The sequence below is a fragment of the Serinus canaria genome, chromosome 2 (genome assembly GCF_022539315.1).
Source record: "Serinus canaria isolate serCan28SL12 chromosome 2, serCan2020, whole genome shotgun sequence".
Lineage (NCBI taxonomy): Eukaryota > Metazoa > Chordata > Aves > Passeriformes > Fringillidae > Serinus > Serinus canaria.
Window position 1 is genome coordinate 150,529,235 of NC_066315.1, and position 27,334 is coordinate 150,556,568.

Sequence of the window (27,334 nt, forward strand, 5' to 3'; positions counted from 1 at the left end):
CTGGGGGTGGCAGGACCCTGCAAGGGACACGTGTCACATATCAAGTGACTGGCCTCGGCAGGACAAGGGACAGGCTTGCAGCACAATCCCATGGAGCTTCCCGTGTCCCTTGGACTCTGGCACTGGGACAGACCTCGTGTTCCCTAAGTCAGGAATGTCACTTGTCCCCTCGCAGCACCGTCCCATGGAGCTTCCCGTGTCCCTTGGTGGCCCCAGACCTTGGACTCTGGCACTGGGACAGACCTCGTGTTCCCAAAGTCAGGAATGTCACCTGTCCCCTTGCCAGGCCACACTCAGCTAAAGTGACCTGGGCAGAGAGTCAGCGGGAAAAGAGGGATGAAATCCATCCCAAATCAGCAATTCCTGGATTATTCATCCTGTTTTTTGTAGGGAGTGACTGGGGTCTCTAAACCCTGGGAAAGGTGTCTGGAAACACCCCAAGACCTTCATTCCAGCCCCAAAATTCAGGTCCATGTCTTGAGATCTTTCTGTGAAGGATGGGGAAATCATGGAATGGTTTAGGTTGGAAGAGATCTTAAATATCTCCCATTCCAATCCTCTGCAATGGGCAGGGACACCTTCCACCAGCCCAGGTTGCTCCAATATCCCAAAATCTCTCATCAAATCCCCCTGGAGAAGCTGCACCTGAAGGAAAAACCCACGACCCAACGTGCACTCCCAATATTCATCTTTATTAATTCCAGGTTCGGATGAGGGGGATACAGTTTTCCCTTCTAAATCTTGTTAAAAGCAGCAATATCCACGCTCTGCACCTGGAAGGGGACAAAAGCTGGAGTCATCCAGGTGTTCCCAGGAAAACACACCTGAGTTAACCCCCTCCCATGGGTTCCAGGCCCTTCCCACATCCCATTCCAAGACTTACGTAGTCCTCAAACTTGGTGATCTCCTCCTCCAGGATGTCTGTCCCGACTTTCTCATCCTCCACCACACACTGGATTTGGAGTTTCTTGATGCCATATCCAACCGGGACCAGTTTGGAGGCTCCCCACACCAACCCATCCATGTGGATGGACCGGACACACTCCTCCATCTTGGCCATGTCGGTCTCGTCATCCCACTGGAAAAGTGGGAATTGGGAGGTTTTAGGGTTTTCCTGGAGATCAGCTCCAAGGGGTATCCAGGTGACATCTCTGGGAATGTCACAACTGATCGCAAGTGCCCTTTCTTGGCTGGAGAAGGCTCCAGAAGACTTCAGAGCCCGTTCCAGTGCCTCAAGGAGATCCAAGAAAACTGGAGAGGGACTTTGGACAAGGATGGAGTGACAGGACAAGGGGAAATGGTTTTAAACTGGAATAGGGTAAGATTAGATGGGATATTGGGAAGAAATTGCTCCCTGGGAGGGTGGTGAGGCCCCAGAATGGAATTCCCAGAGAAGATATGGCTGTCCCACCCCTGGAAGTGTCCAAGGCCAAGGTGGAGCAACCTGGGATAGTGGAAAGCATCCCTACCTATGGAATGAGATGGGATTTAAGGTCCCATCCATCCAAACCCATTCCAGGCTCCCACGGCAACAAACCCCACCTCACTCAGAGCGCCCTTTTCTGGAATTCCACAGGTACCACCACCATCCACTTGGACAAGAGAGGATTCCCAACCCCACTCCTAGAGCTCCCAGATTCCAAAGGCCGCTCACCGGCTTCACATCCAGCAGGATGGAAGACTTGGCGATGAGTCCCGGCTTCTTGGCCTTCTTCTCCGCGTACTGCCGGAGCCGCTCTTCCCGGACTTTGGCAGCTTCCTGGTCTTCCTCCTCATCATCGCTCCCAAAAAGGTCAATGTCATCGTCCTCATCCTCCTCAGCAGCAGCTGGCTCGGCTTTCTTGGCCGGGAGCTCCACTTTTTTGGAGGGAACGCTGAACGGCTCCACTTTCTTCACCAGATCCGAGTTTTTTTTAAGGGAAAAAAGAGAGAAAAGATTAACCTGGCGTTGGAGCAGAGCAGCCAAGAAATAGTCAGGAATGGGAATCTCCACTGCTCAGGACACACTGTGGGATTTATATGGATTTATCAAAACAGGATGTTTTGATAAATCCATATAAATCCACATGGATCTTTGGTTATAACTCCTAGAGAAGAATTCCAGCATTTTTCCAAGGCTCACCTGGGTTGGAGGAACAGATGAGGGCTGGTGGGAAGTTGAGGATTTCTCCAGAGCGTTCAGGCGGCTTTCCAGCTTGAAAATGGCCATCTGGAGGTCTGCAACAACTGGGAAAAAAAGAGGGAAAAATAGGAAAAATGACCTCAGATTCCCAGTTGCATGTCAGGTCTCCAGCCAGGAAAAGGAATTCTCTCACTCACCACTGCGGAGGTTCTGGTTTTCCACTTCCAGGTGGGAAATTCGGGACAGGAGCTCATTTTGGTCACCAGCAGGTCCAGAGGAGGTTGTGCTTGCACTCTGCAATGAGGAAAACCAGGATGAAATTGAGTTGTTTCACCTCCTCCTGAAAAATCCATGAAGCAAAGCAGAGTTGTGTCTTCAGGGAGAGAGGAAGTTTGGGAGCTGAACTAAAACCAAGAATATTTTCTCTAAATTACAATAGAAACTAAGGGAGCAGCTCTATAAAATGAAGCATGGACTAAATCCCAAGGAATTTCAGCTGGCACCAAGGAACAAAGGATAAAATCACTCTTCCCACTCTCAGATCCCAAAATGCCACTAAAAACACATAAAATTTATATAAAATTTTACACCAAGCCCCTTAAAAATCTTGGAGTCCCTTGGTCTCCTCTCCCAACCCACTGAGGGACAGGAATGACCTGCCTAAGGTAACACTGGGAAAGCTGGGAAAATCCCACGAATTCTACACTCCCACCTTCCCCAGGCCAGCCTCTAATTCCTAACGATTTCAATCTGCTTTAACACATCCTGAGGGAATAATTATTCCAACTCTGGTTTCAATGGATTTTTTGACAGCAAAAAAAAAAAAGAGCTTTTTCTTTCTTTTTAATGCTTAGGAGGTTCCTTATCCATCAGTTTCAGGCAACAAAGGGAAAGAAAATAACAGGATTTGCCCTTGAGTTGTCATTTTTAAGTGAAGAGAGAATAATTTATTCTCTTTTATTCCAGTGTGGAATCTCAGCAGTCACGTAAGATGGCAAGAGGGAAAAGCAGGGATAAGATGAAGAATACAAGGCACAAGGAAAGGTCTGAATCATGGAATTGTTTAGGTTGGGATTTTAAGGATCATCCAGACCATGTTCCACTATCCCAGGCTGCTCCAAGCCCTGTCCAACCTGGCCTTGGACACTTCCAGGGATGAGGCTGGGGAATATCAAAGGGGCAGGAAAAAATTCCATCTGCGATGGCTCAGCTGTAGTTTCAGGCCCAGGAACATGACTGCAGATCCCAGGACACTGAGCTGGGATGAGATCCCATTATCCAGGTTTATCCCAAAGGACAAACCCTGAGGAAGGAGAACTTGCTCCATCCTCATCCCACCAAATCCTCTCCCGTTTTTCCGCAGGCTCTATCCATGCACGGCTCACTTACAGCGGAGCGTCCCGACTGTTTCTTGGGACGGGCACAAGGAGCTTCCTTGCTCCGAGCAGGGGTCTTCTGCTGCAGGGTGGGAAGAAGTTTGGGAAGATGGGAAAAGGTTTCGCAATTCCAGAGGGAACTCAAGCACAAGGAAGAGCTGCATGCAAGGGAAAGTTATGGAGCGGTGGGAAACAGCCTTGCACTGCAAACATTCCCCCAGGAATTCTGGGATCTTCTCCACGAACATCTTTGTGTCTGCAGGGAGCTCATGCAGTGCTGTGGGCTCATCACACCATGCCAGCCCTGATGCTCCAAGGATGGAAATCATGGAATTACAGAGGTGAGAAAATCCCTCTGAGCCCATCGAGTCCAACAGTTCCCCCAAAGCCACCACTGGGCACGTCCCCAAGTGCCACATCCACAGGGATGTTAAATCCCTCAGGGATGGGGACTGCACCTCTGGACAGCCCTTCCCATGAGGAATTTTCCTAATATTCCAGCTAAATTTCCCCTCTGGTGGTTTCCTCTCATCCTGTCATTCCCTGGGAGGAGATCCCAATTCCCACTTGGGAATCCTGTCAGGGATTTGTGGAAGTGAGAATGTCCCCCCTGAACCTCATTTTTTTTTTCCAGGCTGAGCTCTCCCAGCTCCCACATCTGCTCTGGACCCTTCCCAATCCAGTCCCTTCCCTGGAAACACTCCAGCCCCTCAATGTCCTTTTTGTCACACGGACCCAAAACTGATCCCAGGATTGGAGGTGCCCCAGCAGTGCCAGCATGGGGAGAAGAGATTTCTCTTTCCTGTCAATAATAATTCCTCAAAAAAAAAAAAAAAAAGAGGGAAGAGCATGGGAAGAGCAAGGGATACCTGTCCCAAGCTGAAGCAATCGAGAGATCTTAACTGGAACCCGTAAGACAATGCAAGAGGACAATCATGTCCCATGTCCCAAAAAATTATGGAAAAATTGCCTTTATGAGACTGAGATCTTCCCTGAGGGGAAGATGCTCCAAGCTTTGGGAATGTGAACACCACACCTCCATTACAGCACACAAAAACCATTCCCTCTTCCAACCCTCTTCCAACTTCCAGCTCCTCACAAGCATCCGTGAGTTTGATCAGGGATAAGAATTCAAATCTCCAAAGGTGGGGAGTTCCACAGCATCACTTCCCTCCCTTCCTCTGCACTCTTGTAAAAAGCCCTCAAATCACATTTTTAAACCATAATTTTTGTGCTGAACCCACCTTAAAGCTGCTGCCTATCTCAAATATTCTGGACAGCTGAAGTGCTTGGGAAAGCTGGAATTGTGCATTAACTTAATTATCCAAGCAAACCAAATCCCTGGGAATTATGAAGGGTACAAAACAGGACTTTGCCAGAACAACTTGGGATATAAACATCTGTTATTCCCTGAAGTTTGAATCCCTAAAATACATTTTAAATACCAGAGACAATAAAATTTTTTCTCATGTTCAGGTAGAATTTCCTGTTCTACTTCCTGCTTTTCTGCATAATCGAGGAACTCCAGACTCCCATCATATTCCAAGTGCTCATTCCTATGTTCTATGACACAATCCCAGCCTGAAATTCCCAGCAAAAAAGCACTAAACTCCCATTTTCCCAGTTTTTCACAGCTAGCTCTTCCCTTGCCACATCCTAAGACCCCTGACAATAACTCTGGAGGAAGAAAAATCCTGGGATTTTTGCTCTTCCCACTTTTCTCTGGATCACACATGTAAATTTGGGGGGTGGGAATGCAAGGAAGAAGTTTAGGAATGCTCCAAAGTCCAGCCTGGTTACCCAACATTAATGATGGTTCCTGGAGGGATATTCCAACTATTTTTCAGCCACATGGAAGATTCCAACCTCTTCCCCAGGAACGAAATATATCCAGCAATTTTTTACATCCAATATATCCAGCAATTTTTTACATCCAATATATCCAGCAATTTTTTAAATCCAACACTAATCCCCAAAAACATCTCCAAACAATTTATATCCCAAAATTCCTATCCTGGCTTTGGACTCTTACTTTACCAATTCCCTGTTAGAGAAACTGGATGATCCAAACTTCTGGGATTCTCTCCCAAAAAAGCTCTTTAACAGGAGTCAGGAAAGAAATTCCTCATCTTTGGCAAAACACTCTGGAAGGTGAGGATAAGCAGCACTTCCAGGTGATTTGGGTTTAGATTCCCTGCCCCTTGCCCAATTCCAGAAGTTTCTCCCAAAGGAACTTTTTACCCTGTTTGGGATGGGGGCCTCCTTTAGCCATAATTTTTTTTATAAAATTAGCCAGTTCAGGAAAATTTTTCCTTAAGCTGTTGACTGAAATCCTCATATTCATCCCAAATGTCTGGCTCCTTTCTGCTGGTGTAAGGAGGAATATGGAATATTCTCGTTGGGAAAGGGGGAATTCCTTGTTATTGCCTGATATTGGACTGATCAAAGATAGAAACTGGAGGGTGCTTGGGAATTATGAGACCAAATAATGGATGGATTCCTTTGGAAGTCCCACTGCAGAGGCAGGAAATCAAAGACACCTGGGCTGTATTCCATGGATTTTCCTTTCCCATAAAATCACTCATTAGGTATTTTAACTTTCTTTTACAAAAATGAAGGTTTTTTTTTTTAATGGTCTTGTCTGCACTCAGCACAAAAACACCTCCACACAGTACATTCCTGAGCTCCTCCAGGATGCTCCAGCCTTGGAGCTTGTAGCCAAGCTGAATTCCCTGGATGCAGCAGATGGAAAACACAATTTTTTTGGGGGTTGCTTTTGCACACCCCCTAAACTGGAAGCAAAACAGGGAAGAGAAGGTGGCAGCCCAGTGTATCCCAAAAAAGAGCCACACGCTCAGCGAGTTGGAACCTGTTAGTTAAGACCCATGGGAACATCCCACCAGGAAAAAAACCAAAACAAAACAAAAATAAAAAAGGAAGGAAAAGCCCAATTCAGGGAATTCTTTTAACCCAAATCCAGTTTTGGCAGCACTGCAGGCAAGCAGCATGTGGGGACAGGGCGGAGCTGGTGGCACACGGCGCTGCACACCTTGGTCTTCTCCTCTAGCTTCCAACCAAGAAGCCAAATGATCTATGGGATTAGAATTCCATAAAAAGAAAAAAAATGGGATGCAGGCAGCCAGCTGGTGAGAGCTTGGGTACTCACTCCGGCCAGCGATTTCTGGATATTCTCCCTGGCTCTGGCAATGTCGCGGAGGATCGTGCTGGCTCCGTTCTCCTGCAAACAGCGCAGAAAGAACCAAGAGTTTCTTTTTTAAAAAAAAATATTAAAACATGGGGGATAAAAAAATTCATCAGGGAAGTTAAAAAAAAAAAAAAAAAAAGAACCAAAAAAAACAATGAAAGGAAGGAGGAGCGAGGGAATTGGGAAAATTGGGAATTGTCCTTTCCATGATTCAGTGATTTTCGCTGTAAAGATTGGGGCTAAATCGGGCAGTCCCTGGTCACATGTCCAGAAGGATCATCCAGTCAAAGAGCTTTTAAATTCCCTATAATTACCCTGAAAAGTTTGGGATGCTGCCAGAAGGTTGGAGTGACTCCAGAACTCCTTAAAAACCAAGCCTCCAGCAGGATTTTTCCATATTATTACCTGAGTTCAGGTAGGAAGTGACAACCCTGACTCTGCTCTATCCAGAGAGGTGGGACCCAGAACACCAGGATTTTTTTCCCTATGGTCCTGCTGCCATGCCTTAGCCTGGATTTCAAGATTCTCTCCCTGGAAATTCCATCATCCATTCACTCCTTGTCTTTCCCAGACTGCAACCTCCACCAGCAAAGACCCAAGATGTGAAATTTTCCAAAAACTCCCAAATCCTGAGTTAAACAGAAAATAAAGGAGAAACAGCCTGAACACATCCAGGTAGGTTCCATTTCATGCTGCTTCCAAGGAGCTTTTAAGAATATTTTTCCATGGGGGAAGTGGCTGAAAAATTCCCCCAAACATCCTTCAAACCACCTCTCCCAGGCTAAACTCCTTCACTGGAAGCTCCTGATGTGCCTTGAAATAGTTGAACTGTTCCAAGAGGTTTTCACTCCAAAACCTTTTTCCAGCACTCATCCAGAACTCCCAATTTTTTTCATTCCCTGTCTCCCAGGTGCTGTGCCAGCACCAAAGTCAGGATGGACAGCAGGAATAGCTGGAATGTGCCTAAAAGTTATAATTTCAGCAAAAAGCTTCCCCGTGAACACTTTGGAAAGAGGCACTGAACACTCAGCATTCCAAAGGCACGAGCAGTTAGGAGCAGGAAGAGGTTAGGAAAGCTCTGAACCTTGGAACAGGAACAATTTTGGGATAATATTGAAGCTGGAAATAGTTCAGCTCAGCAGGATCATGCTTCCCCCTCCCCAACTCACCGGTACCACGAACAGTCTTCCACTGGAACACCTGGAATATTTCCAGGAGCACAAAGAGAGGGATAAAAAAAATCCCCCCTGGCCACCCCTCCCCCCCAAAAATCTTTGCAGCTGTGGTGCCTCTGTTCAAACTTTAGGTTTGTATTCCCTTGGAATATTCCAAAGGACTGCTCCAAAATGGAAGCAAAGCAGCATTTTCCCTGGATGATGGGGGGGCAGGGATGCTCTTTGCCAATAAAATTGGGGATTTGGGGATTTCCAACTCAAACTGTGCCCCCACAGATCCCAGCAGTCTGGAAAAATTAAGGATAACTGCTGGAATCTGAGACTGATTCACCTGTTAGAAGGTGAATTTGATCTCCCAGTTCCTTGGGATCAAATCCTTCAGATTCCACAGAAAATAGTGGGAAAAAGCCCCAAAACAAACAGGTCTTTTACAGCTTAGAGAGCTCCAGGAAGTCTTGGGGAAAACAAAAAATAGGAAAAAAAGAGTGGAAATCCCACAAAAATCCAGGTGGATCATGTCCTTTGACTTACTCTGGAATTCCTGGGACTGGGAATTACCTGCTGGCGCGAGGGGCCACCCATGGGGCCGTTCATCTGCTCGTAGAACCTTCGCTCGGCATCGTCGTATTTGAACTTCTCAAACCAGATCTTGTCGTGCAGGAAGTAATCCACAGCCATTTTCCTAGGAAAAGGAGGGGGAAAATATCCACAAAAAGTGAATTCCTGCAAGGACTGAAGGTTAACAGCTCGTCAGGAGCAGGTTCTGTGCCTGCAGCTCGGCTTGGCTGCGGATTTAAGTACCCAGGATCCTCTTAAAAAAGCAGGACAGATTAATCACCCACCTGCCTGACCTGGTGTGGAGTGGGAATGGGATGAATCAGCTGATCCAGACTTTATTCCACAAAAATAAATCCGAAAAACCAGGATTTTCTAGTTCATGCTAAGGAAAAATGTCTTGGGTAGGAGAATAAAAAGGGAATTGAAATCATGGAATGGTTTGGTTTGGAAAAGATCATAAAGATCATTCAGTTCCACCCCCCTGCCATGGGACACCTTCCACTATCCCAGGTTGCTACAAGCCTCACCCAACTTTTCCCTGGATATTTGAAAGGATGGGACATCCACAAGTTCACTGGGAAATCCTGATTAAAAATCAGCAACACTTGGAGGGGACAGACCTGGCACTACGTGGAAAAACAGCAAAAACCTCCAAATCCTCCTGGGAAACGGGGGATTTTTATGGAGCAGCTTCCAAAGGTGGGTTAAATTCTTAATGTGAAGGGAAATTGAGCCTTCAAAAAAACAGGAAAAGAGGAAGTGCCCTGAGTTCCAGCAAGGGACAGGGACAGAGCCAGCAGAAGTTTGAGGAGGTGGAGAGCAGCACAAGAAAACCACAACTGGAGCAGGCCCCACAAAGCCTCTCCTCGCCATCCCAAATCCCATAGTTTTCCATAAAACTCTTCCAGGAAAGCCAGAGAAGATTTTCCCAAAATCAAATCCCTCCTTATCTCATCTACCCACTTGGAAGAGACCAGAGGCCACCAGAAACAGGAGCTGCAGCAAAACCACTTTCCATACCCAAATCTCCAGGACCTGCTGGAATTCCAACCAGGATAATTTGCAGAAAATCCCAAATACGGACAAAATTCATCCCACGCTTTTACAGAGACACGTGGATTTTCCCAAATATCCAGTTATGACCAACTAAAGAGGAAATGATCCCAAACAGGACCAGGTGAAAGGTATTTGACCCCTAAATCCCTTGGCACAAAGATCCTAAAAGTTTTCCAACAAAATTCATGGATCAGAAGTGTCAGAAATAAGGACGGATGCTCCAAGAGTCTTTTTTTCCAGGAATATCCATCTCTACCTTAGCTCTGCCTTTGGAGAAGATCCAAGGGCATTCCAAAAATTAACAGACTGGATATAAATTCCCTCAAAAAACCAAACTACAGCACATGGTCCCACCAAAGTGGTTCCCTAAACTGTATTCCAGTCATTTCCAAACCTTCTTCAAGCTGGATCTTGGTTATGATGCTGATTTCATATGGAATGAGAGGATGGAAAGGAGGATGGTGCTGTATCCATGCAAAAAGGGGGATAATGAGCTCACTTCCCAGCCCTGCCTTTGAACATTCAACCTCTAGCTCCACACAAACACAGCCTTTATCCACCAGAATTCCTAAGGAGAAGGGGAATTCCTTGAAGGATTTTCCCCCCTGCTCCCTGCCCACCAGGATCATCTCCAAGTCCACCCAGTCTTCTCCACATGCAAATCCCTTCTGGCTCAATCCCGATCCAGCTGATTTTTTTTTTTTTTTTTTCTTTTTGCATGGGTGTTACCCCCAAAGAAATTTCTCCTACTTCGTTTCCAGAGCGGGAATGCTTGGAGCAGCTGGAGGGGAGGGATTTCCTGCAGCAGATTCCTGGATCCCTGTTTTCTCTGCTGCTCTGGCCGCTTCCAGGGCAAAATATCTGGATTCAGCCCTGTCGTAGGTCACCTTATTCAGCCACACGGATTCGCTGTCCTTGTGCAGGAAAAAGCAAGTGGGATTTTCCTTGGGAATATCAGGGAGCTCAGGGTTGGTGGCTGCAATTCCCGTTTGTTTCCCAGGGTTGTGATTCTTGGATGCATCCGGGCAGCTGCGTTGCTGCTGCTGAGTTTTATCCGAGGGGTGCCCGTCCAACATCTTCTCATAAAAATTCTTCTCAGCATCGTCGTAGAGAGGCTTTTCCAGCCACACCTCGGATGCCAGAACTTCCCAGTTGGAAATCTGCGGCTTCCCATTGACCGTCTGCTGGTCGGAGCTGGGCAAACTGGGAATGGAGGCAACGGGAGAGTTGGGAATGCCAGGAGCCAAGCCTGGAGTGGCGGGAGTGGGCAAGGCCGTGCCGTAGCCCTCATCCGGCGTTCCCAGCCTGGAATTCGCCCACCCGGATGGGATGGCCAGGACATTGGGAGGAAGGAAAAACTGGGATTTCTCCATGAAGGCCCTCTCGGCCTTATCGAAGTCAAGCTTGTTGATCCAAACCCCTTGGACAACGTGGTGACAGGCGGCCAGGCTCCCGTGGGAACACGCCGGGAGCATCCTTGCCTTGGGAATATCTTGGCTGGATTTCGACCTGGCCACAGCAGGAGATTCCTGAGCCGTTTTTCCAGTCTCAGGTGATTCCCAACTCTGGGAACCCGTCAATTTTATCCTGTAGGCGCTCTCGGCGCGGTCATACAAGGGCTTGTCAAACCACACGTGCTCCGCCGACATTCCCGCCAGGATCGCCTCCAGCTTGGAATCCTGAGCTTTGGCTTTCGGGGAGCGCTTCCGTTTCCGCTGTTTTTTGCCATTCCTGGGTTTTTTTGGGTCCCCCTTGAACTCCCCCTCGATGGAATCCTCGTGGCAGATCCCGTTGATGGCCTCGGGCTCTGGTGCTTCCCGCTCCGGCGCTTCCCGCTCGGCTTCGTCGTTCCGGTGTTTTTCCAGCCAAACTTTGTCCACGGAGCAGGGATTTTTCCGTGTCCTCATCTTCCCGAAAAAAAAACCGGGCAGCATGGAGAGATAAGCACAACAAATGTAGTGGCAGCAGAGCAAAGCAAGGGCATGCAGGAGATGCTTTTATCCATTAATATTCCCGGGGAAAAGAGCAAATATTCCATTTATTTCTCCCTTTTGGGATAAGTCTGAATTCCAAGGAATTCAATGCAGCCAAAACCACCTTCCTCCTAAAATATTCCTGCCAAGAATTCCCCCCATTATTTGAAATTTTAAGGCAGGAAAAAAAATCCCCACAGGATTTTGTTCAAATCCTTGGGAATTATAGGATAATATTCCAAGTTAGTGGATTAGTCATTAATAATTTGTTACTTATTCCCAATTAGGCAAAATTTTGGGAAAACTGGCTCCAATTTTTGGAGGTTATTGTTTACTCCTGACTGGGTTTTCATACTAAAAGGCAGCTGCTGAAAAACTGAGATTTAATTTTGAGATATAATCCAAGTTATTGGCAAATTAAACTTGCCCAGGAGCTGGGAATCCCGTGATTAATTCAATAATTAATTAATAAAAATTGACCTGTGGCAGATTGCCAAATAAAATTCCCAGACAGATGAAATATCCTCAAAAGTTTGTAATTCCAATAATTAATTTAAATTTCAATTTAATTTTCAACTGTCATTTGAAGTAAATTTAAAATTTATTGTTTTTATTTAATTTAAAATTATTTGACTTGAATTTAAAATTTAATTTAACATTTACACATAAATGCCTTTTTGGGTCTTGGATATTTCCATTTAAATTTATATATTATTACATTTAAGTTTTGCCTTTAAACATTTAATTGATAGTTTAAGATATTAATTAGATTCCAATTAGACAAATTATTAGAAATGGCAAAAGGAGATTTTTCTTTAATTTTCCCTGGAGTTGGGAAACTTTGATACAGCTAAAAATGCTTAAAAATTGAGTTTTCAATTCATTAAAGAAAAAACCCAAAATTAAAGATTATTTTGAATTTATATAATGTTTTTCTTTTTTATAGAGCAATAAATTCTTGTTAGGACTTTTAAATAGAAATAAATTTATTAAATAATGAGTTAAATTTAAAAAAATTATAGGCTTTTGCATAAAAACTTACTACAATTTCTTCATTTTAAAATTAAATTTAAAATTTGAATTTTAAAAAATAAATTGAATTTTTTTTTTTTTCCCCATAATTTTTTTTAAAGACATTTTGCTCCAGTTTTTAAGCAGCTCCAAGCCCTGGAATTGCAGCCCTCATGGATGAGGTGAGTTATGGAGTAGGAATTCCACAATGAGGAACTCCCAGGAGATTCCCTCCCACTGACAGAGCTGAAATTATTTTTAAAAACTCCTTCATTATTTCCAAGAAAACTCTACAGGAATTTGTCTAATAAATATCTCACTGGTGCTGACATTCCCAGATTTTCCAGAATTCCCAAAAAAACGCACAATAATTGAAAGAAGGGTACTTACTTTTTTTGCTCCTATGACAGCATTAAAAAAAAGAAACACAGGATAAATTTAGAGAAAATTCCAATTTTTATGGATGCAGCAGCTCCTCAGCCAAAAAAATTAATTAATACTTAATGGGTTAATTAATTAATTAATTAGAGCTCATTAACTTTTCAGAATTCCATGAAGGTTGTGAACCAACACCACAGAAAATGAGTTTATTTTCATTTTAATAACAAGGAAAGGAACATTATTGTGACATTCTCCAAAAGGATTTTCCCATCCCACCAGCCAGAGAATTCCCAACCTGCCATCCCAGTCCTGGCATGTGTTGATGGAATTCGGGATCCCAAATTTTTGGGTGGTTCCAAACATTCCTGCAGCACCTTTTTGCTTCCATGAGCAGCCAAACCTTATGTTCAGTCCTGAAAAACCCCAAGTTTCCAAGGAAATAAAGCCTCTAAACAAGGAAAAATTGAGAAAAGTAATTTTTCTTTTGTGTCCATCAGTTTTCCTGGAAGAACCTGGGAAAGAGGAATTTTAATCACACAAACCATCAACTTTCAGCATTTTCCATTCAAAATTGCCATTTTTACCTCCACAAGCACAAAGTTTTGGGATTAAAAACCACACTGTGGCGTTGGGAATGTTCTCCACTGGGAAAAGTCACAGCCCAGAAATTCAGGATGTCATCAAGAACCATCAGGGAAATCAAAATAAATCAAACTCTTAATACTTCTATCTGATATTTTATTCATTTAAAACTAGATCTTCTGCTGGTTTCAGTCTCTAAAATTGGCTCTTCCTAATTTCCTGCTGATTTCATTCCCTAAAATTGGCTCTTCCCTGAGCCAGACCCTTATCATCACCTTTGCTGAGAGACAAAGCTCCACATTCCTGGAAAACACCACAATTCCCATCCCTGATCACCTTAAAAATCACAACTTTCTGCTCCAAGCTGAAAATTCCTAATGAGACAATCATGGATATGGGAAATCAGCAGAAGGGAAAGACTTGGAAAGTGTCACCTTCAGGAGAAATAGGGAAAAAAAAGAGCTGGGAAAGAACAGCTCAGGTGAGGAAAAATCCTACCTGAAGGTCAGGGAGAAATGGGACACACCTGGAAAAGGAAAGAATTCCAGCAAAACAGCTCAGAGAAGGGAATTTCTCATCCCTAAAGACTGCGATCATCAGGATCCCAATCAATCCCAAATCACCGCTGACCTGGATGCGACAGAACAAATCCATCCGGGATTTCTGGGAACGCCGATGCAGCAGCCTCAGCAAGTTTAGCCAGGGATGTAATCCTTTAAAAACCCCATGGAGCACAACAGCAGCAGCCTCTGCCCGTTCCCAAAATAGTGTGGAAATGGATCCCTCCCTCCACAGGGAGAGGACAAACCCCACCGAGGTGACGGAAATTTGAGAGCAGCAGCACGAGGAATGAGGGACAGGTGAGATAAGCAGAGCCCAGGTGCACCTAGAGTTGATTTTCCAGGTTTCCCAGCTCAGGGATAAGTTAGGAAAGGTAGCCAAGAGGGGTTGGAATATGGGATGGATTGGCTGCTCCGTGCCAGGACACGGCAGCAGCTCCGGTTTCCCTTTGCAGCAAGTGACTGGACAAAAAAAATCCAAGGAATTGGGGGAGGAGCAGATCCTTGAGGCACCTGGGGAACTGTGGGACGCCTAAATTCCCATCCTTACCAGGGCAGGAATAACATTGATTTCTTTACCCACCACCCAATCCAGACTTGAAGAGGTGAGGCTTTAATAAATCAGGAATATTCCCAAAAAAACAGGGATTATGTCCCCAAAATCTGTGGAGAACCACAAAGGTTGAAGGAGAGCCCCGGTAGGAGCCCACCCACCCCTTACCTGTGACAGAGAGTTCCTAAATCCTGGGAAAGGAAAAGGACCACAAAGACATGGAGAATCCTAAAATCCCCCTTTCCCTGTGCCTGGCAAGGGGAAAGAGACCTCCCAGGTAATGAGGGGATCTCCCACATCCTCTTTTTTTGGGGTGTGAGGGGAGGAGAGATCTCACATGGAATGTGGAGGGGGTTTCCACATGCCCCTTCCCAAAACTATTAAGGGAAAAGGAACCTAAAACATTGGGAGTGGAGAGAGACTCCACAATATTCCCTGGGATTTTAAGTGGGGAAAGTAACCCCAAGAAACAAAAGCACCCCCAAATCCTTTCCTTCAGGACTCTTAGGGACTCCCAAGACCCCCCTTTGCAGACCTAGGAAGGGAAAAGGGACCAAACATGGGGAAAGGGAGATCAGCCCAGTATTCCATAGAATTCTAGGCATGGAAAAGTTATTCCAAAAACCAGGAGCACCCCAAATCCTCTCCCTCAGGACTCTGGGGGAATGGAATGGACCCTAAAGACAATGGGAGAACCCCCCCAAAGTCCCTTTTCTGAGGCTTTACCAGGCCGAGAGACTCTCACATTCAAGGAAGGACCCCCAAAACTCCCCTCTTCCCACCACTGTGAGGGAAGGAGCCCTATTCCCTATGAGGAGACCCCCAAATCCCTTTTTCCGCAGGAAAAGTGCCCTAAAGAGAACAAAAGGGGTGACCACATCCGCCTTCTAGAGGATTCTAAGAAGATAAAGGAACCTTACACACCGTAAAGGACCCCCTAAGCCCCTCCCCCCAATATATCATGAGGGGCCCCCCCACCTCCCGCCCTAGAGGGATAAAGGACGCCCCGGAGACCCCCGAAACTCCCACCGCCGAGGCTCAGGGAGGGAGATAAAAGACTCTAACTGGGGGTATGAGGATTCCTAGGGGCCGTAAAGGGCTGGAAACCAGGACTCACCAGCAACGCTGACCCCTTCAGGGCCCTCCGCTCCCTTTGGCCGCCGCCGGGATAGAGAGGGGCGGCGTGCGCCGCGCGGAGGGTTATGGGGGAGGCGCGTACCACACGTGGCGCACGGGGGGGTGAGGAAGGGGATGCGCTGCGGGTAGACAAGGTTTCACAAGAACAGCTCGGGGTCTCTCCCCCCATAATAAAAGAGACATGTGGAACATCACAGCGGGGTGGAAGCGGGATGCGCGAACCTCCCCTCTGTAACTATTAGGATGCGCTGTCCCCCTTTTTCCTTGTCAAGTTGGATTCGCCCTCGTACCTCCGCTAGCGCCCGTGGGACGTACCACTCTGAGAAAAAGGGAGATGGGACACCTCGCTGCTTCTCCCACGCTACTTCTCTGCCTCCCCCAGGATGATCCCGTATATTTTATGGGGGGTGTTACGGGGAGGAGAAAAGTCCCCGCGCTTTGCGTGCGGCGCGTTGTCTCCCTCGGCGCACTTCTTCTCCCTCCTGTGAAAGCCGAGTGGAACAACTCAAGGGGGAAAGCGACGTGAGGGGAGGGGGCAGCGGGGTGGCGCCCTCCCCCCTTTTCGCAAAGTGGTACAACCCATAGGCGTTGGTGGAGATAGGAGGAAGAATCCAACTTGGCGAGGAAAAGGGGGAGGGGGAGCGGCGCAACTTAGTGGCTGTGGTGGGGTGCGCGCATGCGGGGGACCGGAGCGGAGACAAAGGCGCCGCCGCGCCCCCCCCACCCCATCCCCGCATTCTTCCCCGGTTATAACGCGCCCCCCATTCCCATGGATGCGGGGGTCCCTCCATGCCCGGGGGGGAGCCGGAGGAGGGCGGGGGAATGGCGGGAGGGCGGCGGGCAGGAGGAGGAGGAGGTGGAGGCAGCAGCGCATCACCCGGGGGGGTGTCGGTGAAGATGTCGCTTCGCCGCGCCTACTCCATCAAGGACAAGCTCCAGGCCATCGAGAGGGTGAAGAAGGGCGAGCGCCAGGCGTCGGTGTGCCGGGCTTTCGGGGTGCCGGGGGGCACGCTCCGGGGGTGGCTGAAGGACGAGGCGAAGCTCCGCTGGTTCTTGGAGCAGCTCGGCGGCGAGGTGGGCACCCAGCGCAAGAAGATGCGCTTGGCCAACGAGGAGGAGATCGACCGCGCCGTCTACGCCTGGTTCCTCGCCCTTCGCCAGCACGGCGTGCCGCTCTCCGGACCCCTCATCCAGGCGCAGGCGGAAGCCTTCGCCCGGCAGATCTACGGGCCTGAATGCACCTTCAAGGCGAGCCACGGCTGGTTCTGGCGCTGGCAGAAACGCCACGGCATCTCCAGCCAACGCATCTACGGCGAGGGTGGCCTCCCCGCCGAGCCCGAGCGCGCCCCGGCCGCCCGCGCCGAGGTCCTGCCCGATGCCGGCGGCTACGGGGATGAGCAGATCTATAATGCCAACATCACCAGGCTCTTCTGGAAGCTTCTTCCCAGTGCTGGAATCACGGCGAGGCGTCCGGCCCGCGGCGAGCGTGTCACGGTGCTGCTGGCCGCCAACTTGACCGGCTCCCACAAACTCAAGCCCTTGGTGGTCGGAGGTCTCCGTGATCCCGCCAGCCTCCGGCATCACAACCAGGAGAAATTCCCAGCTTGCTACCGCTACAGCCCCGAGGCCCGGCTGTCGCCAGCGCTTCTGCGGGCTTGGTTCTTTGAGGACTTCGTGCCGGGGGTCAAGCGGTACCTGCGGCGGAGCTGCCTGCAGCAGAAAGCCGTGCTGCTGCTCAGCTCCGCTCCATCCCGCTCTGGAGCGGGGGCTGAGGATTCTCCGCCGCTCCAGACTCCGGATGGGTCCATCCGTGCGCTGTTCCTCTCCAAGGGTCCCTCTGGGAGCGGTTTGGCTGGAGCAGGAGGCCGAATCCCGGCGCCGCTGGAGCAAGGGGTGGTGTCGGCCTTCAAGCAGCTCTACAAGCGGGAATTGCTGCGCTTGGCCGTGTCCTGCGGCGGCCCCGGCAGTCCCGCGGATTTCGTGCGCTCCTTCCTCCTCAAGGACATGTTGTACCTGGCTGGGCTCTCCTGGGATCTCATCCCGCCCGGATCCATCGAGAAGTGCTGGCTGCTGGGGCTGCGCGCCGCCTTCGAGCCCCAGCCCGGCGAGGAAGAGCACGGGGACACCCCGGGAGGGGAGGAAGGCGGAGGGGACAGCAAGGTTTTCAGTGACCTGACGCACCTGGCCGCCTTGGCCTTCAAATGCTTGGCTCCCGAGGAAGTGTCCGACTGGTTGCACTTGGATGATGCAGCTCCAGGTGCAGAGGAGGATGATGATGGTGAGGAGGACGCCGAGGAGGAAGGCGCCGAGGGCTGCGGGACAGAAGAGGATGATGAGGAGGAAGCAGCTGGTGGCAAAAGGGGTGGGGAAGGAGGAGATCCTTTGCTGCCCACGGCTGGGGAAGCCATCCAGGGTCTGGAGACGGCGCTGCGCTGGCTGGAAGGACAGGACCCCCGGGAAGTGGGGCCACTGAAGCTGGTGCAGCTCCGCTCCCTCATCTCCATGGCCCAGCGGCTGCGCCGCGGCCACAGCCCCCAATCCTAGGGCAGGGGCAGCTGCCACTTTTTGGCTACCAACCACCCCTGGTTGGCCACAGAGCTGGGGACACCCCGGTTGTCCCAGGGGCATGGCGGTGGAGGTGCCACTCGCCCCTCTGTGACCGTGACTCCCTGGGGATCAGGAAGCCCAGGTGCCTGTGGGTCACAATTCAGGGGATTTTTGTGCAACAACTCGAATTCCAGGGTTGTTCCTTACCTAAATATATTTAGGAGGTGCTATTTTTTTACATCCCTTGTGGCCCCTGGTCACTGGCACTGCCAGAAAGGGGGTGGATGCCCCCCCCAAATTGCTCAGTTCCCCCATTCCAATTCCATGGGGAGAAGGGGTAAGGGAAGGACCTGCTCAGTGTCCATGGGATAATGGGGGATGTTACACTGAAAAATCCCCAAATCCCAGAGTAGGGTTGAGGTGGGCACAGCCAGCTGGACATGGGCCACTCCTGAGGGGAAATATTCTGCCTTGGAAGAGGCTGGTGACGCCCTTTTCACTGCCAAACCAGAATCCTGTTACACCAGGATGGTTTGGGGCTGGTTTAAGACAATTTCCTTCAGGCACTGGATTGGGAAAGGGACACTTGGGTGGCATCCATGAGAGTCACCTCCATCATTCCCATCACAGCTGGGAACACCTGGACCACGGACACCTGCTGAACCAGGTACCATCATCTGAACATCCCCCTGGAGCTGAAGGCTCCAGGGATGGGGGTTGAGGTGTTCCTCACAGGGTTTGTGGGGTGGCTGGGGCTGGAGGACACATCTGGGTGAGGCTCCTGGCACTGCCTTGGAATATTGGAGGCATCTGATCAGAATTTAGGAGCTCCTGACCCGATTTGGATGAAATTTTAGGGTGTTTAGCTGAATTACTGGAAGAGGGAAATTAAATTAACTCCTCAGTGCTGCTGTGCCCCATGTCGGCGGGCGGGTGGGGGTTTTTACTTGTTTGTTCTTTGTCTCCTCACTGCAGAGTTTATGGAAATTAAATGGATTTTTATTCCCACATGGAGGTTGTCATCTGTGAACTGTCACGTGGAGGCATCCCAGAGGGATTTGGGGTAGCACCAGGGCGATCTTCATGGATTTGTGTCCTCTCAGTGTGGCCTTCTCCATGCCAATGGGGTGTAATCATATAAAATCATGTTTCTGTTTATTTTTATCATCTTTTACACCAAAATCACCTCACAAATAGATTCTGGAGCTTGGGACATGGCTCATTTCAAACAGGAGTTTGTGAATGAAAGAAAAGTTTCAGTTGTGTGACAAAAATATTGCAAAGATCAGCCGGAGGTGCTGGGCTGGAGGTCTTTGAACTGGTTTGGCGGGGTGAGAATATAAAATTATGGAAAGGTTTGGGTTGGAAGGGACCTGCAAGGCCATCAAATTCCAGCCCTCTGCTGTGGTCAGGGACATCTTACACTACCCCAGGTTGGTCCAAGCTCAGTCCAGCCTCGCCTTGGACACTTCCAGGGATGGGGCAGCCACAGCTTCTCTGGGAATTCCATCCCAGCCCCTCACCACCCTCCCAGGGTGGAATTCCTTCCCAATATCCCATTTATCCCTGCCCTCTTGCAGTGTGAAGCCGTTTCCTGTGTCCTGGCACTCCAGGCCCTTACCCAAAGTCAGGGCTCAGCATCCAGATGTTCCCACCAGTGATGTTTTGCCTGGAAAAAACCTTTTCACCCTCAAAGCAGTTCCCAAATCATCGCTAATTGCATCTGTGCAGGTGCTGGGAGGCAAGCAGAGCTTAATTAGGGCATGGAAAAGGCTGAGATCCCCTCCTGATGGGCAAGTTTGAGTTTCTACCCCCTCGATAATCCTGGAGATGGGAGCAGATCAGGGCTTTCATCCCATTCCCTGATGCCAGGGAGGGATCGTGGTGCAGCTGGTTGAGCTCTTGCCCATAGTTCTGGAATGTGGGCAGCATCCTCATGGATGTCGCTCTGACCATAGAGATGCAGCCATTGTCCCAGCCCCAGCAGGGTTAAATTGGGATCACCTCATTCCCAAAAGTCTCTCCCCAGTGGCACACACCCCACACCAGCTTTATCCTTGGTGAGCTTGGTGCCAGCACCATCCCCAGTGAGCACAGATCCAGCGTGGCACCAGCTCCATCCCTGGAAACCATGGATGTCACCTCCCCACAGCCCCCAGGACCACAGGGACCATAAAAAGCCACACCTCCCCCATTGCTCTGGCCACGTTTATTTGGTTCCAGCCCTGCAGAGGTAACACGTGTCCACACCACCTCCCACCCTCATCCACGTTCTCCTGAAGATGTCAGGATCTCCCTACTCCTCAGAGGAGCTTGCTTTGGTCCCCATCACCCCTCCTGTCCCAGAAGGGGCTCGTCCACTAGTCCTTGGCCATGTCACACGCCCGGTTGGTGGCCGCCTCCACGGCATCCATGACAGTGGCCCGGAGCGCTCCCTTCTCCAGCTGGTGCAGGGCGTAGATCGTGGTGCCCCCGGGCGTGCAGACGTCCCCCCGCAGCTTCGCCGGGTGCTCCCCCGTCTCCAGCAGCATCTTGGCTGCACCCTACGGGACACCAGGTCAGATTTGGGACTCCCCAAATTCCCTTTTCCATGGCTGGATGGCACCACCATCCCAACACCCCCATGGCGAGGGACTGTCCCACCCACATGCCCTTTGTCCTTCTGGTGGCTTCATTTTTGCTTCCAAGAGGGGAAACTGAGGCAGAGCAGCTTCTAGCACCTCCTCCCTCATCCCAAGGGAGGAATGGAGCCCAGGGGCAGGAGGGAAGGGGGGCGATTCCGGCGTGTGCCAAGGACTCACCAGCAGCGTCTGTGCCGCGATCCTGCTGGCCAAGGCGCCCGGCATTCCCATCTTCACCGCGCCCTCAGCCAGCGCCTCGGCAAACAGGTACACCTGGAAAGAGGGGAGCATCTGGGGGTGAGCCTGGAGCAAGGAGGGGACCCCAAATCCTAGGACAGCATCCCCTGTCGAACTGGCTTACGTAGGCCACGCCGCTGCCGCTGAGCCCGGTGTGGATGTCGATGTAGGATTCGGGGACCTCCTCGCAGAGGCCGCAGGAGGACAGGAGGCTTTTCAGGAGCGCGGCTTCCTCGTCACCTGCGTTGCTGCCCCGAGAAAAGACCATGGCCCCTGCCTGCACCACGCAGGGCAGGTTGGGCATGATCCGCAGCACTTTGGTCCAGGGCGGGAGGAGCTGGGAAAAGATGGGGATGGGAGAAGGGGTGCCAGCCCTGGGAAGAGCCCAAGGGTGCCTGGAGACACCGGTGGGTGTCACCCATCAGGCTGGCGGAGAAGTGAGGAGCATGGGGAGGGAGGTAGAGGGGCAGCTGGGTGGGGACAATGCCACAGAGGTGTGTCCTGCATGGGCCTGGGTGCAAATGGAGGAGAAAGGAGAGGAGGAGGAGGAAAGGAGGAAGAGGAGAATGAGAGATGAAAAAGAAGGAAGAGAAAAGGAGGAGAAGGAGGAGGAGAAGGAGAGAAGGAAGAGAGAAGGAGAAGAGAAAGAGAACCAGGATGAGGACAAGGAAAAAGGAGAAGAGAAGGAGGAGGAGGTGGATGAGGAGGAAGAGGAGGAGGAGAAGAAGGAGGAAGAAGAAAAAGAAAGGAGGAGCAGAAGGAGAGAAGAAGGAGGAGAGGAAGGGGAAACAGCAAAAGGAGAGGAGGAGAAGGAGAAGGAGAAGGAGAAGGAGAAGGAGAAGGAGAAGGAGAAGGAGAAGGAGAAGGAGAAGGAGAAGGAGGAGAGGAGAAGGAGGAGTCTCACCCGTTGCAGTGTCTGGATGGTGACACCAGCCACCAGTGACACGACAATGTGTTGGGACCCCACAGCAGGACGGATCTCCTCCAGGACACTCGGCAGGATGTGGGGTTTAGTGGCCAGGAAGACCAGGGTGCTCCTGTACACCACTTCCAGGTTACAGTGCGTGGTCCGGCAGCCCAACTCCTGCCCAGGGACAGGGAGAGGGATCACAGCCCAGCACCCCCAAAAACAGCATCCCAAAAACAGCACCCTCCCCTCCCCACCCATGGTAACGGCACATCCAGAGGCAGGGACACGGCCTGGGGACCTGCTCTGGCCACAAAGCCACCGAGGCTCTGCCTGGATCTCACCCAGATCTGGGAAGGATGAGCCAAACCCCAATGTGGGGGAAAGGGTGCTCTGACCCCACAGTGAAGGACACCCCAAAATCTCCCACCCCCTTGGCCCCACTCACCCGCCAAGCATCCAGGTTTTTGTCCGAGGGAGCGCTGGCCAGGACGTTGCTGGCTGGAACCTTCCCTTGGGGGACACAGGGAATGGGGTGAGTGGCCAGGGTGGCCCCAGGGACACCCCAGCACAGCCCAGACACCCTGACTTCCACTAGGATGTGATTTCTCCAATCCCAGAATCATCCCAAAGGGGGACATGGAGCAAAGGGGGCTGAGGACGGATCCTGCTGTGTTGGCTGGCACTGGTTGTGTCAGGGTGCAGTGACAATGGAGGTGGCCCTAATGGGCAGGGCTGTCCCCACACTGTGCTATGGGACAGGGACAATCTGGGACACACAAGGAGCAGGGACAGGGCTGTACTCTCACTATCTGTGGGACAGGGATGTCCCAATGTCCCCATACTGATCTGGGGAACAGGGACCCTGGGGGACTGGGCTAGGACAGGGATGTCCCCATGTCCCAACACTGATCCGTAGGACAGGGACACCAGAGAAGAGCAGAGTCCCCGGGGAAGAGTGGCAGGAAAGGGCTGTCCCCATGTCCTTCCAGTGTAGGACAGGAACCCGGGGAGGGGCTGGGACCTTGGGAATAGGCCAAGGTAGGGCTGTCCCCATGTCGCTCCAATAGAACACAGGGACCTGGGGAAGGGCTAGGACCTTGGGAACGAGCCAGAACAGGGTTGTCCCCACGTCCCTGCACAGGGATCCAGGGGCGGGCTGGCACTTTCGGAGCGGGTCAGGACGCGACTGTCCCCATGTCCCTCCACTGGACAACAGGGAAGGGAGTGCAGGGAGCGTCCAGAGCAGCGCTGTCCCCATGTCCCCCCACACTTCCCCGCGCCACAGGACGCGCAGGGACGCCGGGAAGGCGCCAAACCAGGACTGTCCCCATGTCTCCTCCCCTGCCCGTGTGTCACGGAGCCTCCGGTCGCCCCCCGTGCCGTACCCGCCTGCAGCAGCCCCCGGACGAGTCCCCCGGCCATGCGCCCGGCGCCCACGAACCCGACCCAGAGCTCAGACGCCTCCATCGCTACGCGAGACCACGCCCCTAGAGCCACACCCCCGGTGCTGATTGGCCTCTGGCAGCCACACCCCCCTCTCCTATTGGTGGATCAGCCGTTAAGGGGAGGGGTGAACGGGGTAAAGAGGGGAAACTGCGCAGCCGCCGGCGCCACGTGGTTCGCGCAGGTCCACGCGTGGGGGTCCTGGAGGGAATTCCCAAATCATTCCCAAACTCTGTCCAAACCTTCCCCGCAGCGCTCAGCGGAGCCCCGGCACCCCTGAGGCCACGGAGGGATCCCCACTGCGAGGGTGGGGACTAAATTTGGAGTGGGGGAGGTCCCCAAAGTTGTCCGTGGATGTGGGAGGTGCTTCCCACTCTCCTCACCCCACAGGTTCCTCCACCTGCCGGCATCCACGGGTTTGTGGGGGGTACTCTCCGAGGGGGTGTCGCTTAATTTGTCCATGGATGTGGGAGCTGCTTCCCACTCCGGGGTGCTCCTCACCCACCGGCATCCCTGGGACTATGAGAGGTTCCCCCGGTGGAGGGGACCCTGAAATTTGGGGAGGGGGGATCCTGTAATATAAATACATTAATATGGGGGCTTTTCCCCACCCTTTTTTCCCCACAGGATCCCCTCCATTCCCATCATGCTGCTCCGGAGCTCCTGGGCTGTGCTGCTCCTCTGCACCACTGCTGGGTTTTTGGGATGGCTGGGCCTTGCTGCCCCCCCAGAGAAGGTGGGGACCCCCCCTAGAGCTGAGGTTTCCCCCCACAAATCTCCCTCAAGACCACCACGGGTGACAGCCGGTTCCAGGATGAAGCCACATCCCAGATGTCACACCTGGACTTCTGTTACTGTGTGGTGGCTGTGGGACTCCCTCTGGCTGGGAAATTTGGATACTGGGATCCCTCATCCTGGGCAGTCTCTTTGCTTGGTGTAGGGATGTTTTTTTGGGGGGTGAAGGCCAAATTCAGGAGTGAGTTCACACTTTTTTTCATATTTTACATCCCCAAACCCCCTCCTCTGTCCCCCATCCTGTGCTGGGAGCACCCAGGGGTGCATTTGGGGTGTCCATGGGGAAAACCAGCATTCCTCCATCATTACCCCCCAAATATTCACCTCAGGAGGAGCTCTGGGAGACCTGGATGAGGTCGGCACTGGATGAGACCCCCGTGGCCCAGCTCATGCAGGACATCACCCACTGGATGGGTATGAGCCAGGGCTGGGATGCTGCAACATTCCCATATCCCACTTTGGGACTGATCCATCCTCTTTTCACACCCCTCAGGGAATGTGAGCAGCCGTGGGGCTGCAGAGCTCCAGGGAGAACACCAAGCTGTCCTATCCAACCTCCATCAGGAGCAGGAAAGACCTCAGGATATTCATCCCCAACCAGGTGGGAACACGGCAAATCCCATTCCCAGATTTTTTCACACCAGCGTGCATCTTCCCTAGCTCATCCCACTGCTGTTTCCATCTTTTCCATATGCAGAGAGCATCCTCGTCCTTCAGGAGGTGATGGAGAAGCTGCAGAGAGTCAACCAGAGCTTGGAGCTGATGCTGATGGCCTTGGAAGATGCACAAAGCAGGCTGGAAAAGCACCTGGAGCACCTCAAAGCCATCCCTGACCTGGATGGTGAGTGGGAATGGGGGCTGGAGGATCGATTGGAGCTGGTGGATACCAACACCAGGCTCTTCTTCCCCATCCCACAGGTCAGAGCCAAAGTGTCATCACCTCCTGCATCCCACACAGCTTATACTTGGTGCTCCTGTTTCTCCCACTGGTGCCGGCGTCATTCCGGGCCATCCTTCTCCTCCTCTTCCTCGCTTCCAGCACCCTCGGCATTCCAGCAATCTCCACTCTCCTGGTCCTTGCTGCGGCAGGTGGGGACAAGTGTGGGGACAGTGGCTGGGGACACACCACCCTGGGGGGGGAGGGTCTGTCCTCCCCCACCCTCTCATTCTCCCACAGGGCATTGGCTGCTGGCATCTGCCTGTCATGGTGCTGGAAGGATCCGGCCAGTGGTTTCCCGGGAAAAGGCTCGGTACCGGCTCACCTCCACCCCAGAGAGGTAGGAGACGGTTGAGGACATGGCATGGAACCCTTGGGAGCTGCTGGGCCCCACCCTGGATTTTCCACCCTGGATTTTCCACCCTGGATTTTCCACCCTGGATTTTCCACCCTGGATTTTCCACCCTGGATTTTCCACCCTGGATTCATCTAGCAGAAGTTCTCAGGAAGGGACAGGACACATCTTGGTGGCTTCCCTATGGCTTTCGGACACCTCATCCCAACTCCCTGCACCATTTCTGTTCAGATGTTCCATCTTGGATGTCCCATCCTTGGTGCCTCATCCTGAATTTTCCATCCTGGATGTTCCACCCTGGAATCATCTGGCAGAAGTCTCCAGGAAAGGACAGGACACATCTTGGATGGCTTTCCTACAGCTTTTGGGTTTCTCATTCCCACTCCATGTCCTGTTTCTGGTCAATGGCACATCCCTGGGTGTCCCATCCTGGAGCCATCTGGCAGAGGTCTCCAGGAAAGGACAGGACATATCCTGATGGCTTTCCTATGGCTTTTGGGCACCTCTTCCCAACTCCTTGACCTACTTCTACTCAGATAAGGGTGTGGAGAGGCTGGAGGGGTGCATATCTCCATGGTGGTGATGACACAGAAGCCACCATGGTGACAGGAGTCCAGTTTTCCTTCTTCCTACACAGGGAATGCGATATGGAGCTGCTGCAAGAGGAGTTGGACAGGATGGAGATGAGCTGCCTGCAAAATGAGAAGTGCCCACAAGGTGGGAGGTGTGGTGGCTGTAGGACACAGATCCGAAGCCCTGACACGTCCCCATCTCTTGCTGGGACATGTGTGTTATCCCAGTGTCCCCGAGCTCTGCCAGGGCACACGCCACCACCCCAGAATGCCCCAATCCTCATCTCGGAGGGTATCTCCACCCCTGTCATGTTCTTGCAGAGCCTTCACCCCTGGAGCAACCTCAGGAGGTGGCCGGGGACATTCCCAAAGTCACAGGGCAGATGTCACCTGACCCCGATGGCCAGAGGACAACACCGAGCTCGTGTGGGGTAAGGTGCTGGGTGGGATGTCCTCATGTTGGTGTTGTCCCCCAAAACCTGCTCCTGGGGTCCACCTGGGTCTCACTGAGGGTCAGGTCTTTCAGGGTTGGGGTGTCCTCACCATGGTGGCACCTCTGGGTATGGGGCAACCCCTTGGGAGACAGAGAGGGCTGGGGACATGATATACAGGGAGGAATTTGGGGTGGAAAAGGGTGTCCTGAAGGATGGCCAAGGCACCCCAGAGGACATCTGCAGGAACCCCCTTCTTCCCAAACCAGGTGACAACGGAGCTGGTCATGGATGCTGGGAAGCTCTGGGAGCCCAAACCCTGCAGCCTGAGGGCCAACATGTGAGCACCAACCACCCAGAATGTCCCTTCTCCATGGCTTGGTGTCACCTCAGGGGGAGACCCCGCTGCTGGTGGCTTCCTGGGGTGCTGATGGGTGTCTCTTCTGTAGGTGCCCGTGCCAGGGGCTCACCAAGGCTGGCCAGCGGTGCCGGAAGAAAGCGATTCCTGGGCTGGAATTCTGCCACATTCACTCCACCAGTAGTAGCCTGGCCATGGATTCATCCCCCCATTTTTGACCCTCTACTCCCACCCTGAGGGGTTTTAACCCTTTATGGCTATTCCAGATCCTGGTGGAGAATATGGACCCTAAGGATGCCACTGGATGTGGGTACAGGGCAGATGTTCATTATCCCACCAGTTTTATGCTATTTGCATATATTTTAATAAATGCCACAATTACAGCTGGAGTGTTTCCCATTCCTATCCTGAGATAGGGGGCTGTGAAATCATCCCCATG

At 51.4% G+C, this 27,334-nt stretch overlaps 4 protein-coding genes across 9 annotated transcripts; 2 read left to right on the top strand and 2 right to left on the bottom strand.

Moving 5' to 3' along the window:
- Window positions 1-671: 671 nt before the first annotated feature.
- On the bottom strand, window positions 672-15,784 carry EEF1D (eukaryotic translation elongation factor 1 delta). Of its 4 annotated transcripts, XM_050970605.1 has the most exons (10): window positions 10,713-11,399; window positions 10,243-10,673; window positions 9,472-9,474; window positions 8,437-8,560; window positions 6,665-6,733; window positions 2,320-2,416; window positions 2,123-2,226; window positions 1,655-1,891; window positions 884-1,078; window positions 672-773 (listed from the first exon to the last, which is right to left on the bottom strand). In XM_050970605.1, the coding sequence occupies exons 1-10, from the start codon at window positions 11,397-11,399 to the stop codon at window positions 735-737; spliced, it is 1,986 nt and encodes a 661-aa protein (XP_050826562.1). In that variant the 3' UTR covers window positions 672-734. The 4 variants fall into 4 exon arrangements, with proteins under 4 accessions (XP_050826562.1, XP_018772581.1, XP_050826561.1 ...); XM_018917036.2 differs by lacking the exons at window positions 9,472-9,474; window positions 10,243-10,673; window positions 10,713-11,399 and adding an exon at window positions 15,670-15,784 and having other exon boundaries at window positions 6,665-6,736; XM_050970604.1 differs by lacking the exons at window positions 6,665-6,733; window positions 9,472-9,474; window positions 10,243-10,673; window positions 10,713-11,399 and adding exons at window positions 8,721-8,832; window positions 15,670-15,759.
- Window positions 15,785-15,895: 111 nt separating this feature from the next.
- On the top strand, window positions 15,896-19,246 carry TIGD5 (tigger transposable element derived 5). The gene has a single exon (XM_009088730.4). The coding sequence runs from the start codon at window positions 16,479-16,481 to the stop codon at window positions 18,231-18,233; it is 1,755 nt and encodes a 584-aa protein (XP_009086978.2). The 5' UTR covers window positions 15,896-16,478; the 3' UTR covers window positions 18,234-19,246.
- A 1,182-nt stretch (window positions 19,247-20,428) lies between these two features.
- On the bottom strand, window positions 20,429-23,508 carry PYCR3 (pyrroline-5-carboxylate reductase 3). Of its 2 annotated transcripts, none has more exons than XM_018916674.3 (6): window positions 23,390-23,508; window positions 22,450-22,514; window positions 21,999-22,178; window positions 21,219-21,371; window positions 21,038-21,130; window positions 20,429-20,779 (listed from the first exon to the last, which is right to left on the bottom strand). In XM_018916674.3, exons 1-6 carry the CDS (start codon window positions 23,469-23,471, stop codon window positions 20,597-20,599), a joined length of 756 nt encoding a protein of 251 aa, XP_018772219.1. In that variant the 5' UTR covers window positions 23,472-23,508; the 3' UTR covers window positions 20,429-20,596. The 2 variants fall into 2 exon arrangements, with proteins under 2 accessions (XP_018772219.1, XP_009099495.1); XM_009101247.4 differs by having other exon boundaries at window positions 21,219-21,431.
- A 282-nt stretch (window positions 23,509-23,790) lies between these two features.
- LOC108962334 (uncharacterized) lies at window positions 23,791-27,278 on the top strand. 2 transcript variants are annotated; one of them, XM_018916284.3, is made up of 11 exons: window positions 23,791-23,863; window positions 24,075-24,183; window positions 24,572-24,656; window positions 24,736-24,843; window positions 24,940-25,083; window positions 25,161-25,331; window positions 25,420-25,519; window positions 26,172-26,251; window positions 26,428-26,537; window positions 26,807-26,877; window positions 26,987-27,278. In XM_018916284.3, exons 1-11 carry the CDS (start codon window positions 23,802-23,804, stop codon window positions 27,111-27,113), a joined length of 1,167 nt encoding a protein of 388 aa, XP_018771829.1. In that variant the 5' UTR covers window positions 23,791-23,801; the 3' UTR covers window positions 27,114-27,278. The 2 variants fall into 2 exon arrangements, 1 of the variants encoding a protein (XP_018771829.1); XR_001990951.3 differs by lacking the exons at window positions 26,428-26,537; window positions 26,807-26,877; window positions 26,987-27,278 and adding an exon at window positions 25,766-26,076.
- Window positions 27,279-27,334: the final 56 nt, after the last annotated feature.

Excerpts from the sequence above, each read along its gene's own strand:
- PYCR3 (XM_009101247.4), bottom strand. The coding sequence starts at position 23,471 with ATGGAGGCGTCTGAGCTCTGGGTCGGGTTCGTGGGCGCCGGGCGCATG. Across the intron at positions 22,179-22,449 it reads AAAACCTGGATGCTTGGCGG|GAGTTGGGCTGCCGGACCAC; the intron begins GTGAGTGGGGCC and ends GTCCCTGGGCAG. Across the intron at positions 20,780-21,037 it reads TCGCGGCACAGACGCTGCTG|GGTGCAGCCAAGATGCTGCT; the intron begins GTGAGTCCTTGG and ends GGTGTCCCGTAG.
- LOC108962334 (XM_018916284.3), top strand. The coding sequence starts at position 23,802 with ATGTGGGAGGTGCTTCCCACTCTCCTCACCCCACAGGTTCCTCCACCT. Across the intron at positions 24,844-24,939 it reads GGATATTCATCCCCAACCAG|AGAGCATCCTCGTCCTTCAG; the intron begins GTGGGAACACGG and ends TTCCATATGCAG. Across the intron at positions 26,252-26,427 it reads AAATGAGAAGTGCCCACAAG|AGCCTTCACCCCTGGAGCAA; the intron begins GTGGGAGGTGTG and ends ATGTTCTTGCAG.
- TIGD5 (XM_009088730.4), top strand. The coding sequence starts at position 16,479 with ATGCCCGGGGGGGAGCCGGAGGAGGGCGGGGGAATGGCGGGAGGGCGG.
- EEF1D (XM_050970605.1), bottom strand. The coding sequence starts at position 11,399 with ATGAGGACACGGAAAAATCCCTGCTCCGTGGACAAAGTTTGGCTGGAA. Across the intron at positions 2,227-2,319 it reads AAACCAGAACCTCCGCAGTG|TTGTTGCAGACCTCCAGATG; the intron begins GTGAGTGAGAGA and ends TTTTTTTCCCAG. Across the intron at positions 1,079-1,654 it reads TCCTGCTGGATGTGAAGCCG|TGGGATGACGAGACCGACAT; the intron begins GTGAGCGGCCTT and ends CCACTTTTCCAG.